Source organism: Lissotriton vulgaris, chromosome 10, assembly GCF_964263255.1.
Source record: "Lissotriton vulgaris chromosome 10, aLisVul1.2, whole genome shotgun sequence".
NCBI lineage: Eukaryota > Metazoa > Chordata > Amphibia > Caudata > Salamandridae > Lissotriton > Lissotriton vulgaris.
This window is the reverse complement of record NC_141698.1, coordinates 878,558,209-878,577,058: the sequence shown is the minus strand read 5'-3', so window position 1 is coordinate 878,577,058 and position 18,850 is coordinate 878,558,209. Positions and strand designations below refer to the sequence as shown.

Sequence of the window (18,850 nt, the reverse complement as noted above, 5' to 3'; positions counted from 1 at the left end):
CTATCCATACGCAGTCTTCCATCTGGCATGGCATCAGGTCTAGACGGTATTCCCGTGGAATTTTATGTCAGATTCAGTAGTTCACTCAAAGACATCCTACCCCAGTTGTTTACTCAGGTCTTCATGAATGGACATCCTCCGGCTTCTTGGGCATGTTATGTTATGTTATGTTAGGCAGAGATTTATATAGCGCGCTGCTACTCGGGAAGAGTGTCCCGGCACTGTACAGATCTGTAAAGAGAAGCAGAGCAGAGAACAAGCGCACTAGAGGCTGAAAAGCCAGGTCTTAAGGTCTTTCCTGAAAGACAGGCGATTATCAGCTTTTCTCAGGGAAAGGGGGAGCTTATTCCAGAGCTGCGGGGCACAGGCTCTGTAGGAGCGACCTCCGATGCGTGATTGCTTTACAGATGGAACGACAGCAAGAGCTTGTGTGGCTGAACGTAACGATCTGGTAGGATGGTAAAACTGAACGTGTTTCCTGAGGTAGACAGCACCGGTGCGGTGTAAGGACTTGAAGGTCAAGGTCAAAGTCTTGAAGATGATACGTTTCCTTACCGGGAGCCAGTGAAGTGCCTCTAGGAGAGACGAGGTGTGAGATCTGCGGCTTAAGCCGAAAATGGCCCTTGCCGCGGAGTTTTGGACAGTCTGCAGACGAGATAGGAGGTATTTTGGGAGACCTAAATAGAGCACATTGGCGTAGTCAAGCCTGGAGCCAATCATTGCTTGTACAGTGATTCTCTTGTGAGCTCGAGACAATAGAGGTAGGAATTTCCTTTCATGTGCAAAAATTATAGTATTGCGAAAAACAAGGACCCCCTGGACACTGATATCAGTGAGCTCCTAGGGCAGGGACAATAATGTGTGAACAAACACCCTAGGCAGTCAATGGCAGTGGCAAAACAAGTATCAATTGACAGTAAGAACTATAGGTAAAGAAAAAGGTTTTAAAAAAATAATCAAAACTTTAATGTGGACAGTTAAAAATCATATACCTACATAACATAATCATCACCGTACAATATAGACATGAGGCTTAAAAAACATACATTTCATTAGTTTATAAACATACATATGAAAATCAATATCATTAAATTTATAAAAATCACACTGTGGCGAGTGCAACTCGACGCGCGTTTCGGCGTAAAGACGCCTTCTTCAGGAGCCACACAAAAGTGATGATATCTGAAATATCATTGAAAATTATCAAAACGATTTATTTTACCTTCTTATTTCATCATGTAAAAAGGACATAAAAACATCAAAAACAATTCAACGTTAAATCCTATACCCAAGTATTCACTGGCAAAAGAAAATGTAATATCATGTTGCCACAACAATTTGATATAATAATAAACAAGATTGTGCCGTACTCAAAAACTAAGGGGGCGGGGAGGGCATGGGGGGGGGGAAGGGGTTTTTCTAACAAGGATTTTTTGTGTTGTCATTCCAAGAGTAAACAGACCCATTTTATAAGGCACTTAGAGATATATAACCTCAATTCATGAAATCGAAAGAAATTGATACAGGGTTTTTTGTATGAGAAAATACAGTATACAGTGAAACTTACAGTCATGATGGTAATAGGGACAGTTCCCTTTATATGTATACATTCATTCTATTTATACACTCTTATATTCATATATACGCACTATACTCACTATTCTCTGTAAAATGGCCCAAGCTGTATGTTTATAAACTAATGAAATGTATGTTTTGTAAGCCTCATGTCTATATTGTACGGTGATGATTATGTTATGTATGTATATGATTTTTAACTGTCCACATTAAAGTTTTGATTATTTTTTTAAAACCTTTTTCTTTACCTATAGTTCTTACTGTCAAATGATAATACTTGCTTTGCCACTGCCATTGACTGCCTAGGGTGTTTGTTCAGACAAAAATTATAGTATTCCCCCCAAAAAATAAAGATCCGTCAGAACTAGGCACATACCGTCCTATTACCCTAATTAACAATGATTCTAAACTGTTAGCAAGCAGATTGACACCTTTAATTCATACAATTGTATCTGCTAGGCAACACGGGTTCGTCCCTGGAAGATCAACCACAGACCACGTCCAGAGGGTGATAACTCTCTTTGACATTGCCGAGGTAGCAGGAGACCCTATGGGTCTAATTTTGTTAGATGCGGAAAAAGCATTCGATAGGGTCTCCTGGCAATATCTATGGTCGGCAATGGCAAAGAGTGGGATCGGGGATCATTTTATTCAAGCAGGACAGAAAATGTATGTCACTCCCGAAGCAGTCGTTATGATCAATGGGGTCACCTCGGACATCATCAAAGTGACTAGAGGTACAAGACAAGGGTGTCCTTGTTCTCCCCTACTCTTTGCCATTTACATCGATACTTTTGTCGCAAAGCTAGAAATGAATCCATCCATACTACCTATTAAGACATCGAATGATGAAACTAAAACTCTAGCCTTCGCAGATGATATTGCGATTGTTACATCAGACCCAATTACAACAGCTAGGATAATGGAGGAAGAAGCAAAAAGGTTTGGGGAGATTTCGGGGTACAAACTAACTTAAACTAAAACCCAGATTGTAATAAATAATAGCATCAGCGTGGACGATGCAAGAGTCACTGAAAATGTATTATATCTTGGCGTTAATATTACATCCGATCTGAATAATCTAGTGGCCCTTAACTTAGACTCTTTATTGAAACAGAAAAATAAAACCTTATTGAGACTCCACAACCTGCATTTAACAATAATCGGAAGATGCAATCTCATTAAAATGTTTTTTTTGCCCACATTTTTGTACTTCTTCCGGGCAATCTGTCTTAACTTTGACCTATCACTTTTTAATGAAATAGATAATGTTATCTCGCTTAATTTGGGGCTATGGAAAAACACGAAGAGCCTATAAACATATCATACACTCGAGGGATAGAGGTTGCCTAGTCCTCCCTAATTTCAAATTCTATTGGTGGGCTACAACCATCAAATACAGTTGTCTACTGTTAACCCCCAAACTAGACTCAACGCCCATTTGTCCGGTCCCAACTCCACAGGAGCTAATCTTGGGTAATAACGCTAACAACCACCTTTGGAAACTACCTTATGATTGCAATCTAAAAAAAGAACAATTTAAAACACTCAAGGGTATTTACACAGTTTGGAACATGGTTCGGAAACATCCGGCGATCGGCAGGTTTTCATATTATACTCCGATAGAAAACAATACCAATCTTCCTGAAATTTTTTTGGATTAATGTATGCAGCGATGGGTTAGTTTAGGAATCTCGCAACTCGGCTCTTTTTACGATTCCATGGGCTTTTGTTCATTTGAATCGCTAAAAAATAAATATGGGCTGAATTCGCACAATTTTTTAAAATTTTTGCAATCAAGAGATTTTATTCTCAAAAAGGGGGGACTCAATGGTTGCTTTAAGAAAATCCCCACAATTAACACTGTGGTCAGCTCGGCAAGGGTAAAAATTGGAGATATTTATAAAGACCTAATTGCTGTACTACCAGACGATGTGGATAAACATGCAAATAATTGGCAAAATAGGATCGATATTATAGAGGATCTAGCTCATAAAGCACTTGAACTATCCAGCTCTATCCTAATGTCCACCAAGTTACAAGCTCAGTTCTAAAAAACTTTTTTCGACCTTTATTATACACCCGAAAACATTTCAGAATGGGGGGGAGGGGAAGGGGACTCTCTGCCCCAGATGTACTAGGCCTAAAGCCGATCTGATACATATGCTGGCTACATGTCATACATTAGATAATATTAAACGAGAAGTTTCCAACTTCCTATCTGAAATATTCGAAGTCAATATAGAGATCAGCACAGCAGAAATTATGTTAGGGTTGGATAGAGTTACCACACCTATCGCCATGCAGGGACTCATCTATATTGTTATGGCAATCTTAAGAATCTGTTTGACTTCCGCATGGCTGGATCAATACCCACCCACATTTCAAAAGTGGCGGACGCGCTTCTTAGCTACATATAATCTTGGTATCAAGAAGAAAATAAAGGGATTAAAAATGTGGGACCCAGTTAGACTATGGCTAGGGAGCCCAGTATAGATCAATAATGTAACCGAGATGTATCGAGTTCGTAAGTAATGTAATGGTTTTTTTGTTGTTGTTTTTTTTTACTCTTCTTATTCTTCGAAGCCTGTATTTCTCTATTTTTCTTTTTAATTGCTATTCTTCAAATTGTAACCTGTACCGGGAGGAGGGGTCCCAGGGGGAGGGGGGGTCAACTGGGATGTTAAAAAAAGATTTAAAAAATGCAATAAAGACTTGTTAAAAGAAAAAATATATTTTAGTAATAAGTAATTTGAGTAAACCTAGAAGCATTTATCCATTAAAAGGACGCACTCTAGAACTTAACTGGTAACACGCTCAGATTTTCAACTGACTCCATCAGTTGAAGCCTATTTTAGTTCCTAAGCAGCCTTTATGGTTGGTGCTTAACCAATTCCACAGCATTGAGCGGTATGAAGGGCCAACTAATCCCAGGTCCACTGGAATTATGTGGCGCAGGACCAAATCATTACACTACATTATTTTACAAGAAAAGGCAAATTATACAGCATATTGTAGCACATTTTATATTTTGTGATTGTATTACTTTATTTTGTAATTTTTAGGTCAAGCTTAGCGGCAGCGCCCATGCGCTGCTCGCTCTGCAAGACTGCTGTAGTAGAGTATGGGAGAGAAGCCGCACCTAATCTCCGCCCATATTTTTCATTGGCTTGTGCCATTGTTTTTCGTAGATGCTGCCTTCAGATTCGTTCATAGGTTTGTAGTCCCTCCTTAGTGTGGCCTTGTCTTAATTTGCAACCTCCCATGACTACTGGCCCCTTTACTTCAGTTGTTACATAGGACCTGTTATTTAGCCTGTAAGCACTATTTACTTTATGGATTTTCTCTTACTGCAAGCCGGCCATGCGCTGCTTCAGCTGTAACCACTTTTCTTTTTTTAAGCAGCACGGCTGCCCCCGAAACACGGGCCCCTGCTTTCAATCAATTTAACCAGGCAATATCTTGTGTCAACCTCCCAAGTAAAATGGACTTAGAAATGATTAGCGAATTAAGTCATATGAATTCCAGGTAGCACATATTCGTGTGCTAATGGGCCGAAGCTGACAATAGCACATCTGTGTTACATGTCATCTGCACTAAGCCAAAAGCCTATTTTATTAACAACTCCACCGCCAATACCAATACCACCACAACCAATACCACCACCACCACTACCAACACCACCATTAATTCCGCCACCAGTGGAGAAGTGTGGCTCACCGGTTAGAGGAGGCAGTCCCTGATGCAGAGGTCAGACCCAGGACCAGGGTTCAATCCCCGACGCGGCAGGGCCTTGAGCTCAAAATGTCCGCGGACTCGATAATTCTCTCCTCGGTGCCTACTCGAATCATGGGTTCACACTCTGCAACTCTGGGCAATAGCTTGCTTAATCTCCACTACGGCCCCACCGCGATGGAATGCCTGGTCTTCACCTTGGGGATGCCCAGTAGGGGTAATCTCACAGGGAAAGGCCAGGACGGGTTCCCAAAGCAAGCGCCTTGAGACCTTACGGTGAAAGGCGCTATATAAGAGCGTATGATTTACGATTTCACCACCAATACTACCACCACCACCACCACCACCAATACTACCACCACCACCAACAATACTACCACCATCAATCCACCATCAATAACACTACCACCAACACCATTATTACCACCACCACCAATACCATTACCACCACCACCAATACCACAAATACTACAACCAACAACACCACAACCATCAGTACCACAACCATCAATACCACCGCCACCACCACTAATACCACCACCAATACAATCACCAATACCACCACCACCACCAATAGCACCATCACTTCCACCACCTATACCACCACCAGTACCAATACTACCACCACCAATACCACTACCAATATCAATACCACCATTACCCCAACCACCAATACCACACCCACCAATACCACAACCACCACCAATACCACCTCCAATACTACCAACACCACCACCACCACCAATACCAACACCGCCACCACCTCCAATACCAACAATACCACCACCTCAAATATCAGTACCACTTATATCACCACCAATAGCACCACCACCACCAATACCTCCAATGCCACCACCACCAATACTACCACCATCACCACCAATACCTCCAATACCACCACCTCAGCGCCTCTCGCTCACTAGTAATAGCAGGGGAACTGCATGAGGTCAGAGCTGCAACCGATATCATCCCTCCCTCCACGCCTGCCATGAAGCACAGCCCGCCCTGCACCAGGAGGTGAAGCCAGGGCCCTACTACAAGCTGCAGTGTTTTCTCATTAGGCCAAAGATAGCAATGGTATTACGCAATGCCACACTGCATACTCAGGAGAGGACCGGAAATAGCCCCCCGCGCTCTTCCTCCTGAGCCGCGACAGTGTAATCACAGAGTGAAAGGTGTTGGGGCTCTTTTTTTGTGTTTATAGCTCAGATCATATGTAACTAACTTCGCACTTTGTGTCTGTGTAATTTACAACACTTACACATCTTCTTCCCTGCACTATTTATCACTACTTTGAAGACGTCGCAGGCCGGTCTCTTCCTCTGATATTTACAAACTAACAAGCAGTCGAGAAGGCATTTGCGAGAGTTTAAGCAATTAGTATTTTAAATGACAATGCCTTTTATTTATGTTTTAAAACCCAAAACATAAATAAAAGGCATTATCATTTACAATGCCAATAGCTCAAACTTGCGTGAATGCTAGACCTATTGCATTGCAAATGCTTGTTACATTTGTTAACAATGTGTGCATAAATCGCATTAGTACTGGTTTAACACCCAACTACATCAATAAGCAGCATAAATATTACCAGTTAACCTTTGGGAAGGGCCTTTAATTGTGCTGAAACACGTCACTGTTATTTTAGTAACTCTTTATACGTTTGATCTGTATACAAATCTTTTTGTTAAAAATTTGCAGATGATGCAGCAGATAAAGGATTCTGTTGGTAATATACATTGTCCATAATTATGTTGAAAAAACTGTGTCCACAAAGTCACATCTTTCTAGTAGTTTTGACTAAACCCCAATTATGGCTGTTTAACCATCCTTGCATGCACAAGGCGACAGTGCACAGTTGCTGTGCCAGTGTTGCCTTGGCTCTCTAAACAGCGACCCACGGGAAGGGAAAATAGCTTAGTTTGGTCATCAGAGAGATGACAGCAACTAGGATGGGCCAAGATAGGAGCCTATCTTTTTTAACAAAGGAACGAAAGAAAGCCCACTTTGCAAAGCAGTAGCTATTGTTAGTGAAGCAGGTGCAGCTGCGCTGCGGTCGAGGGGTTCGAGGAACCCACTCAATCACAATTATGGCAGGCTTTCTCTAAAAAGATGGGGGTTATGGTGGTTCATTTTCATTTGTAATTTTAGGTCTGAGGGCATCTTTTGCTGCAAAACTTGAGGGGGGAGGGTGGCATTACATGAGATATTTTTTTCTTTTTTAAGGGAGCGAGAAGTGGCCTTTGGGTGAGAGCTGCCAACCTTGGAATTGAGGAGCTGGCTTCATGTCCAGGCAGCAGCTCAACGTTTTTTGATTCTGGGCAAATCACTCAATCTCCCTGTGGCTCAACAAAATGAATCTGATTGTGTGTCGTGTATCTGTATAAAACTCTAAAATACACAAAATGAACAAAGAGCCTGTTTCAAGATTTGTGTGTTGAAAGGGCCTGATGGGAAAGGGGTGAAGGAGGCAGAGAAGATAGTGATGATACTCGGCACCACAGCTATCATTAGTGCAGTGGGTGCAGTTGCATTGGTGACCAGGAGTGAAAGAAGCACACTACACGCATATTATGGGGAACATTTTTTTTTTTTTTAGTCAGTTTGTTTTAGTTGAATTTACTCTTATAAAGCACGTTTATTGTGGATTATGAGCTACAGAAAATGCATCAATGTACTCACATGTGCCATCCCTGTGCTCTGTGTTGGCCCTCCCCCAATACTTGACATAACGTTTTGGACTGGGGCCCCCAACTTCAAAGCATTTTACTTTGTGAGGGGTGGAGGCTCAGAACAAACAAATGCTGAAAAGCTGTGCCCTAGAGACTACTTCTATGCACTACACTATGAGAGCCTGTATAAGCTAACTTACCTCTAGAGTTTATTGGGATTCAGCGCACTGCATACCTGTTCACAGTGGAGAAGCTCTGTTATCATTCATCCTCTGGGATAGAATGTTCCCTCGGAAGGAAAACACACATCAGCGGGGCTCGGCTCCTCTCCTCTCTGTATTGGCTCTCAGCATAAGGATGGATGCTGTGACGTGCTGGCATGACCTCTTGCGATAACCTAGGGTGAAAATCTCTCTGAATCAGAGGTCATGGGCTTTTGATAGGGTTGACTACTGACTTTTACCCTACATTGGAGCACCATCCACTTAATCCAGAACACACCCGGTATGAACCATTATTACGAGAAAAGGTCAGACCACATGTTTATTTTTCACATTCGCTCTCAGACCTTCAAATGTAGACAACAGGGAGACTGTAGCAGACTGGTGTCGCCAGAGGTGTTTGCAAAGTCATTGTTTGGATGAATTGACACTTTCCTTAGTTCTGTGAAAGGATAATGCCATACAACATATAGGCCAGAGGCAGACAGGCTAATTTAACATACTCAAAATAGTCTGTCTATGGGTCAAAAGCTGAGCGTTCATTGCCCTCTGTGCCTAGAGCACAATCCATTCCAATAAAGGCACCAAAATGGCTTTCCTAGGCAAGATCAGTTTAAACGATTGATGTGACGCTGGTACTGGACCTAGGATTTAAACATTTAGGAAACATTATTGTGGTAACATGCATGTTCGGTAAAAGGCCATATATTCTGGCCAGCCACCACTTTTGGGAGAAGGCACTGCGTTTAAGTCTATTCATGCATGTGATCCACAGAAACCCATTCTGCAAATGTAACATATTACTCATCTGTAACAACTGGTTTGTAGTGCTGTAGGTACACATGTACCCTTCCCACCTCTCTTGATGCGTGCTTATGTAGCGTGTGATTAATAACACATAAACCTTAATTACATTTACACCTAGTTTACAGACATAATAATTCTTCGTATCTCTATGCTAACGCTTACCTATAATGGAAAAACTCAATTAGCGGTGGCGTCTATGTCAAGACACTTTATCGGTCTTTGAAACGGGGGTATTGCAAAGTCCAAAATTCCCTCGAGGAAAACAACTAAATGACAGTACAGTAAAGAGCTGCTCAACTCTAGAGCTCTACAGCAACGAACTGTTACAGGCATGTAACGTTTTCCCTTTGTAGCTTAGGAAATTGGTCTTCAAGTAGATAAGCAGTGATTACAAGCAAAATATTATCTCTTTTTAAGGTTATTTGGTAAAAACGTGACCCAGAAATGACATTTGGCGTTAGTTTTTTTTTTAAATTTAAACTAAATAAAAATGTTCACAGTACCTGAGCTCCTACATTTCTTTCTGTACCTTCAACCCACACCAGACTCTTTAACGTAGATCGTTTATTTGGTATTAAAAATGGTCTTTGCTGGTCATTTCTCAAATCCACTGCATCCAGTTTGTTGTAAGAGAAAGATTGGGTATCTTCTTTATTTGACCTAAAAAATGTTCTCCAGTCATTCTGACACTTGTGTCTAGACCTGTGCCAATTTTTGCATTTTACGAGACCTCCCGGTCACACTTCTGGTTGGGGCTTTAACAATTTAGATAGTATTGAAATGATTGCTTGCCCTGACCTAAAGTTCAAGCTCGAAACTGCCTGTTATTTACATGTTACAGGGCTTTCTGGCCACTAGTGAGTCCTGCATTTTTGGTAGGATTCTATTGGATAAGTCCCCTTTCAAAATACTTTGTGTGAATTGAAAACCAGACCGCCTTAGTGATGGATAATCATTCATTACTCATCTCATTTGCAATGTACAACTTTGTGGTCACTGATGAGCAATGGTACTCCATTCATTGAACACATTTTCTTTTTTCTTTTGCAGGAATGTGCCAGTAAATGCTTTTTTGGAGTCAAGTGTAAATATTTGCATGATATCAACCAGTATATGGCAGAGAAGTCTGCTGAAATTGGGGAGAAGTGCTATTTGTTTGAGACATTTGGAAAGTGCAATTACGGTGTCACATGCAGGTTTGCCAAAGCCCACTTGGGAGAAAATTACAAAAATTTGGTTAATGAGGAAGTTCAGAAGCTGTGGGAGAACAAAGAATTGGTGAAAAATCAGATTGACAAGGATCTACAGCACTGCTTGAGGAAGCGGAAAGTATCCTTTGAAAAATCGGACAAGTATCTAAAAGAGATGAACTCATCAAGCAAACCAGGCCCTGTGGATGGTGAAGCTCGGGATGTTAAACCTCCCCTGCCAGAGGATAAAAACAGTGGTGATGCTAAATCAGTAGTCGAGGAGAAGCTAAACATCAGCACAGAACCTCTTAAAACGGACACTGGTGAGACGGCCTCTCAGGAGGCAGCTGAGAGTCCTGTGACTCAAGAACCCAGTCTAGGTGTACAGAAAGAAACTTCAGTTAAAACCATAGGACCATTGACAGACGAAGATGTTGTCAAAATCCGATTGTGCGAAAAGAAGAAAGTAAGTATTTATTTTGGGCGATAATATGCCATTGCATAATGAATGAATAAATATTATTTGTTTTACATACTTTAAAAATTCTATTCTGGATGAAGCATGTTTGTCAGGAATGCCAATATTGTGTTGTATAGATAATTGAAGCTATAAAGTCAACCTAAGCCTTGAGTGTTATCTTGACATTGTGTAGACAAGAGGGAGCTAGGAGGAAAACCCTCTCCAGGCCAAATTAAAAAAAGTACAAGAATAAGTGATTGCGCAAACACAGCTTATAGACTTTAGTGCGCATTTATTTTTATGTTTGTTGGGGAGGGGTTATTTGTCAAGTAAGTAGAACCCTCCTTCACCCTCTTCCTATTCCCCCCTCACCACACCCAACCGCTAAAGATGACCGCATGTACAAATCTTAGATGAGAAAAAAGGGTTTTATTTTCCAGTGAAGTGATGGCAATTTTTCCCCTGACATTTGGAGCTTTTTTGCTTCATGGGTTTCTCAGCTTTCCCTGTCGCTTCACCTGGTAGGAGCACTTTCTATAGTGGGGGTGAGTTAGGCGGCTGCCTGTGCAATCCCATAAAAAGGATTTGGAAGGGGCAAAACTGAGTGAAATTAATTATTGCTTAAACTTCTCAATTCCTTCTTCTATCTGCCCCCTAATAAGTATTGTTGTGATCTGGAGATAGTCGAATAAAGGACAGTAGGTCCTGGTCAGCTTATTCCACTCCCACCTCCCTCACAGGATCAACATTCTGGATCAGGGTGGGACTGTTCATACCCATCTGCCTCCAACACCTGCATGGCAACAAACCCCTTCCATCCATCACCTCTGATGACAGTGACCTCAGACACCAAGCTGACACGCAGAGCTCAGAAACACACATGGGAGAAGGCAAGATGTTAGAGCGATGCCCAAGACAGATGAGTGATACCTAGTAGGCAGAAAGGTCTACCTCAGAGGTGGGAGAGATTAATAGACACACAAAGAAAGACCAGATACCCTTTGAAACCAAGATATCAGATCAGAGAAAGACCAGAGGCATGGACTTTGAAACACTGAATACATTTGCAATGAAACGTGAAGCACGGCTTAGGGTTTGAAACAAGAAGTAAGGTAGGGAACGTTTCTAAAACATCAAAGATGAGATTAGAGACCATTCAGAAAAGTTAAAATCTGAGATAAGAAGGCACCGAGTTTGGATTGAGTAGCATAGTAAATGGCAAGGAATCGATTAGTATAAAATCGATAGCAGGCACCAGCGTGGTGAAAGGAGAAATGATCAAGGAGTAGGAAGCATAGCAAGGATCAGTGGTGGGGGCAAGCAACAAAGGAACAACCCGGAGCAGGAAGAAAAACAGCAGAGTGTTGGAAAATGGTATGAAAACACAACCGGTTACAGGAGCCAGGGCACAAAGCACGGTAAGCAGTAAACATATTTGTTGGAGTGCTGGCAACAGGAGAGACAAAGCAGAGCAGAGAGTTTAGCCAAAAGCTAAGAAAAAAGATCTGTGAAAGATCACTAGCAGGGAATGGATTGGCTAGTGAAGGGAGCAGGGCAAACGCACCTTTTTAGAAATGAACAACATTCCATACCTGTTCACTTATTTAGAATGTGTGTGAGTATGCATGGGTAAATCTGCAAATTTGGCACACAGATTATGCTGTCGTTATACACACCTAATTGCTTGCTTCGCTGATGCCCACACTTATCCTTCAAGACCCACACTTCAAAAAAGTTCAATGGAATTAATCCTACACAGAAACATGTGTTCTCTGCTTTTGTATGTATATGCATGTAAGGGATGGTTAAAATGTAACCTGTAAAACAATTGCAGTAGTGTACCTCTGTATATTTGTTATGTGTGTGTATTTGTGTAGGTTTCTGTGTTAAATGTACATATCCATTCGATCCAATTGCAGACTCGACTACATACAGATTTTCATCCTCAAAGGTTGTTTATGTCCATTGTTGTGAAGGGGGGTGAGATCTGTGCGTTTATTGCTATTTGAGGTGCCCCAAAACAAACATATGGCTAACGTGTAATATGGTCTTGTATTGCCATCTTAAGGTTATGGTCACCTTTACAAACCACTCTTCCTTTTGCCTCGCGGCTTATGGTTTTACAGAACACCTTGATGGGAATATTGGGCTAAACTGCACAATTACTCTTTACCTATCCTCTATATATTTTCATCAAAATTCCCCAACCCAAGAAATAGATGGCACTTTGACCCACGTTTCATTAAAATACCCCACCTTTACTGTGTCCATAAGGTGAGCAGTGCCAACATGTTTTATTTTCACCATCCCTTCGATTGGACCTATAGAATTCTAAACTATATTGAGCAATTTATCTAGGTTTTAGGCAGGCTAGTGCACCTGTGCACATATATATTTTAAGGTGTCCACTTTATAAAATATACCCATCTATTACCTAGAGCTGCAGCCACCCCAGCCACACATTCTCTCAAACGTATCTCTATCACATCCTGTCTTTCCCTTTAGGTTTTTATGAGGTGGTGATTAAGAGTCTTTTATTTGCTTTCTCCTCTTGCTGGATGTACTCCTGACACATCCACCTGGCTCATCCAGTGTTGGTGTAATTCTGTTGTAGAAACACTTTTGTATTATGCTACTGCATCATGGTGAAAAGAAAACACCTGCCTACCTCGGCCAACGTTAAGTCACCTGGTAAGTCCCGCACTTCGATCCTGAACTTTTTAAACAGCTCAATGGGAGTGATTGACAAAGAGATAACCAATGTTGGAGAGAGACTTACTACTCGTCACCAAGCCACCATTGACATTTATAGTGACTCTCTCTTGGTTACCCTCCATAGATGTGACAATGGGATTCCTGGGTCAGCTGTGAGAAAGAGGACTAATGGTCGTGTCCAAGACATTTCTGTATGTATTAACACAGTTTCCCTTTCTGATTCTCTAGCCCAACCTTCCCCCTGCGTATGAAGCCCCCAGGACCCTCTATTAAAGTTCTGGACACTAACTTTTTAAAAGCGCCTGTAATTGTCGAGACGCCTCCGAAGTCAACCAGTAATAGGGCCAGAGCCAAACCTCCTGTAGTGGACTTGGAAAATTTTAAGCATTTGCTTGCCACAGTGCAAACATTGGAAACTTTAGTCAAGACTTCTCTAGATTCTCTTTCTGCAAGGCTTCTACAGGTGGAAAAAATGGACTACTTTACTTTACTTTACATTTATACAGCGCACAACTATCCAGAGGTTTCCCGGCGCTTGAGAACACAAAGGTCAGGATGAAAGGCTGGGCACAAAAAGAGTAGGAGGACTACTGATCAAAAAGCCAGGTTTTTAAGTCTTTGCGAAATTTAAGATAGTGTTGTTCAGTACGTAAGTGAGTTGGAAGAGAGTTCCAAAGGTAAGGGGCTAGATATGCAAAGGAGTGTCCTCCAATTCTGGCTCGTTTGATCCTTGGGACTTGGAATTTGTGTTGATTTGAGGATCGAAGAAGGCATGGGGGATGATAGTGGTGCACCAAGGCCTTTAGATAATGGGGGGCTATGCCGGAGTTAATTTTATGCATGTAGCATAAGGCTTTAAATTTGGCTCGACTGTCAATTCGCAACCAATGGAGGTCACGGAGTGAGGCTGAGATGGGAGTCCTATTGGGTAGTTTACAGAGCAATCTGGCAGCAGAGTTCTGTATTACCTGCAGCTTGCGCAGCACTTCCTTGCTTGCCCCTAAATAAAGTATGTTACCGTAATCCAATCTGGATGCTACAGGGGCCAGGATGACAGTTTTTTTGGTAGAGAAAGGGAGCATCTCGAGAATTTTCCTAAGCCATTTAAGAATGGCAAAGCAGGTGGAGGCCACTTTGACCACTTGGTGCTTCATCGTCAATTGGTCATCAATAATGACACCTAGATTGCGGGCTGATTGGGATGGGAGAGGAGTAAAACCCATTTGTGAAGGCCAATGGTGGGGTCCCCAGAGGGTTTTATTGTTACCAAAAAGGAGGAGTTCGGTTTTTCCACCATTAAGTTTTAATTTTTTGGCATGCATCCAGTCAGCAATGTTTATTACTACTAGCTGTCTAGATTTACTGAAGATCAAATCATGCTCTGGGACAACCTGCCATTCATTGAAGTCATGCGCTGTGATTCCTTCGACCCTCCCCACTGCCCTTTTATACCCCGCCCGCAGTCCATCTTCACCACGGAATTAACCTGTGGTCTTGTCACACTGTCGACACTCTTGATTCAAATTTGACTATAGCACCTCTCGCCAATCAAATATTGTGTGGTGTCCGAGCATAACTGGTGGGGCTTTTCTACTCTCTTGATCTTCCCCCCCCTGAAGCGACACCTTCTGTTGAGATATTAGTGAACGTGCCCACTCCAGCCCAAGCAAACTCAGATCTTTGGAAACTTTGATAAATAAATAATTACACTGGGTGGCTTAACAGGGGGCCCTTTTTAAAAACATCAAAATGGTCAGAAGTGTGAAATGGGCTGGCAGGGGTGTCAAAACACTAGCCGGAGATTGCATAGTCTTGTCCTTCAAATCTCCTAGCTTAGTTGACATTATCTTACGTAGAACTAGTTCTCCATCTGATTTACTGCACCAATTATCAGTTTTGCTGCTGGGATACTTTTATCGTCCTTTTTCACTACTTCTACCTGGTCAAATCCCCTTCCTAGGCCACACACTCTCTGCTCCTTTACCCAAATCTCACTATGCCATCTTAGCCCACAACTGTTTTGCTCCCTTAGCAGCACTAGATGGGGTAGATTGACTCATTGTCCAATCCCACGGAGTCTGACCCACCTGGTGATGGTTTATCCCAGAGGATCATGGATCCTCTATTTAGACTAAATTACTGATTGGTTATGCCTAATCCTCCTCTATCTCCCTCTTCAACCAGTCCGGCTAACACTCCCACCCTAGATCCAAGGCCCTTGGATTTTGAGCTTAAATTGCCCTGCAGACCTCTATTTTGGAACGTGGGAGGTTTGTGTGTCAAGGTTCCTTTCCAGACTGGACAGATTTTATAAACGTTTCTCAAATTTTTTGTTTTCAGGAGACCTGGACAGTTGAGACCGTCCCCATCAAGGGTAATAGAACATTTCACTCAGGGTGGTAGAGCAAAGGGCGATCTATGCATTTTTATTTCTATTTACCTGCCGTTTTCGAACAAAAAAATTGTGACTATTGCTACGTACTATCATATTTTTATTTAGAACTATGCAGTATTGAGTGATTTATCTACTGTTCTATCTCAGCTGCTTAGGCCTCAGAGCTTAGCTGTCAGGCAGCTGCGCTTGTGATCCACGCTGGGCCACCCCTCTCATGCTGTAGTCTGCAGGGTCCCACCTAGCAGAGAGCCTGGACAGACCCTATCAATTAATATCATGTGTGTATATATTAACATGGCGACCAGCTGAACAGTAAATCATGGTAAATTGCAGATAAGAACATTCAGCAGTTACACAGCGTATTATTACATTAGAGCAGTTCTGTACTTTTTCAGGAGTTGAAGACTGCTCCAGTCATGGACTGCAGTCTGCATAAGTTGAATGTGAATTCTTTGAGCGGGTAATCTTGAAGTAAAAAAACAATACAGCTTTTTCTTAATGTATGTTCCCTTTATTCAATCAATCAATGCATTTCTAGAGCGCACTACTCACCCGTAAGGGTCTCAGGGCGCTCGAGGGGTGGGGGTTGCTGCTACTGCTCGAACAGCCAGGAGTCTCCTGAAGATCAGCAGGTCCTGGGTCTACCACAGGTGGATGGGGAGGGCGTTCCATGTCTTGGCGGTGAGGTAGGAGAATGATCTGCAGCCGGCGGTCGCTCGTTGGATGCGTGGGACCGTGGCGAGGTCAGCGGAGCGCAGCTGGCGGTTCGGGGTGTAGAATGTGAGCCGCTAGTTGATGTATGCTGGTCCCGTTTTGTGGAGTGCTTTGTGAGCGTGGGTGAGGAGCTTGAAGGTGATCCTCTTGTTGACGGGGAGCCAGTACAGGTCTCTCAGGTGGGATATTATGTGGCGGGGGATGTCGAGGAAGAGGCATGCAGAGGCGTTCTGTATGCGTTGTAGTCATTTCTGGAGTTTGGCTGAGGTTCCCACTTAGAGGGCGTTACCGTAGTCCAGTCTGCTGCTGACGAGGGCCTGGGTGATCGTCCTTCTGATTTCGTTGGGGATCCATCTGTAGATCTTGCGGAGCATGCGGAGGGTGTTGAAACAGGTGGAGGGCACTGCGTTGACTTGCTGGGACATTGACCGCAATGGGTTCAGGATGAACCCCAGGTTGCGTGCCTGGTCGGTCGGCGTCGGTGCAGCTCCCAGCGCGGCCGGTCACCAGGAGTCGTCCCAGGCGGAGGGACTGGAGCCAAGGATGAGGACCTCTGTCTTGTCTGAGTTCAGTTTCAGGTGGCTGTTCTTCATCCATTTGGCGACGGCCTTTATTCCTTCATAGAGGTTGGTTTTGGCAGTGGTGGGGGTTTTGGTGAGGGATAGGATCAGCTGTGTGTTGTCGGCGTATGAGATGATGTTGAAGTCGTTCAATCGGAAAATGTTGGCAAGCGGTGCCATGTAGACGTTGAAGAGTGTCGGTCTGAGGAACGATCCTTGGGGTACGCCGCAAATGATCTTGGTGTCCTTAGATCGGAATGGAGGGAGAAGGACACTCTGGGTTCTGCCGGTGAGGAAGGCGGAGGTCCAGTCCAGAGCTTTGCCACAGATCCCTGCGTTGTGGAGGCATGTGCGAAGGATGTGGTGGCAGGCGATGTCGAAGGCGGCCGAAAGTATCAGGAAGATAAGGGTTGCGGTTTACTCGTTGTCCAGCAGGGTCCTGATGTCGTCGGTGGTGGCAACGAGGGCTGTTTCGGTTCTGTGGTTGCTGCAGTTTTAGGATTGGGAAGGGTCCAGGAAGTTGTTTTCTTCGAGGAAGGAGGCCATTTGATTGTTGACTATCTTCTCAATGACTTTCGTCGGGAACGGGAGTAGGGAGATGGGCCGGAAGTTCTTAAGGTCCTTCTGGTCCGCCTTGGGTTTCTTGAGTAAGGCATTGATCTCTGCGTGCTTCCTGCTCTCCGGGAAGGTAGCGGTTTCGAAGGAGTTGTTGATTATCTTGCGGAGATGGAGTGCAATGGTGGAGCCAGCTTTGTTGAAGATGTGGTGTCGGCATGGGTCTGACGGTGAGCCAGAGTGGATGGTTTACATAATTTTTATGGTGTCGTCGTTGTTGACGTGGGTCCAGGAGAGCAGGGGGTCGGTGGGGCTGGGGAGCGATGGGTCTGAGGTGTCGGTGGCTGTCGGGCGTTGTTGTTGAAGCTGTCGTGGATGTATGATCTTGCGGTGGAAGAAGTTGGCTAGGGGGGAGCAGAGGTCTTATGATGGCAGGATGTCGTTCGAGTTGGGGTTGGAGAGTTCCTTCACGATGTTGAAGAGCTATTTTCTGTTGTGTGCGTTGTTGTCGATGCGTTCCTTGAAGGAGGTCTTTTTGGCGGTACGGATGAGTTGGTAGTGTCTGCGGATGGCGCGCTTGTGGGCTGCATTGCTGTCGGGCGTCTGTTCGCGGTACCACTTTTTCTCGAGCCTTTGGCAGGGCTGCTTGGACGCCTGGAGGTCGGCGGTGAACCAGATGACTTTTCTGTGGGTGCGTCTGTTAGAGGGTTTCTTGATCAGGGCGAGAGTGTTGGTGCAGTCGTCGATCCATTGCCTGAGGTTGTGGGTGGCAGTGGCAGTGTCAGCGGTGTTAGTTGGTGGGTTTCGGACGAGGGTGGTGATATACTGGTCTTTGGTGATTTTGCTCCAGCTGCGGCTAGGGGCACGTTGTGTGTGGGGTGGTGCGCAGTGGGTTTCTCGTAGGTGAAGTGGATGCAGCGGTGGTCGGTCCAGTGGTGTTCGGTGGTGTGGCTGAAGGTGACGTGGTTGCTTGCAGGGAAGATGTGGTCGAGCATGTGTCTGGCAGCGTGGGTGGGAGTTGTGACGAGCTGTTTGAGTCCGAGGTTGTCGAGCAGGGTGGTGGAGTTGCTGTCGGTGGTCTCGAGGTGGAGGTTCGAGACTCCGACGAGGATGTAGTCCGTGGATGCGAGGGCGTGCGTGCTGATTAAGTCGGTGATGGAGTCGCTGAACTGTGGCCGGGGTCCGGGGGATCTGTAGATGAGGGTTCCTCTGAAGATGGTGTTGGGTTTGATGTGGATCTGGAAGTGAATG

The 18,850-nt window shown here is 43.8% G+C and overlaps 1 protein-coding gene across 1 annotated transcript in view; it reads left to right on the top strand.

The window, feature by feature from the left end:
- DUS3L (dihydrouridine synthase 3 like) overlaps positions 1 to 18,850 on the top strand; it is a 169,718-nt gene that overhangs the window by 90,633 nt on the left and 60,235 nt on the right. The window contains exon 4 of the mRNA XM_086941835.1: positions 10,061 to 10,666. Coding sequence (XP_086797961.1) covers positions 10,061 to 10,666 — 606 coding nt within the window. The remainder of the gene's footprint in view (positions 1 to 10,060; positions 10,667 to 18,850) is intronic.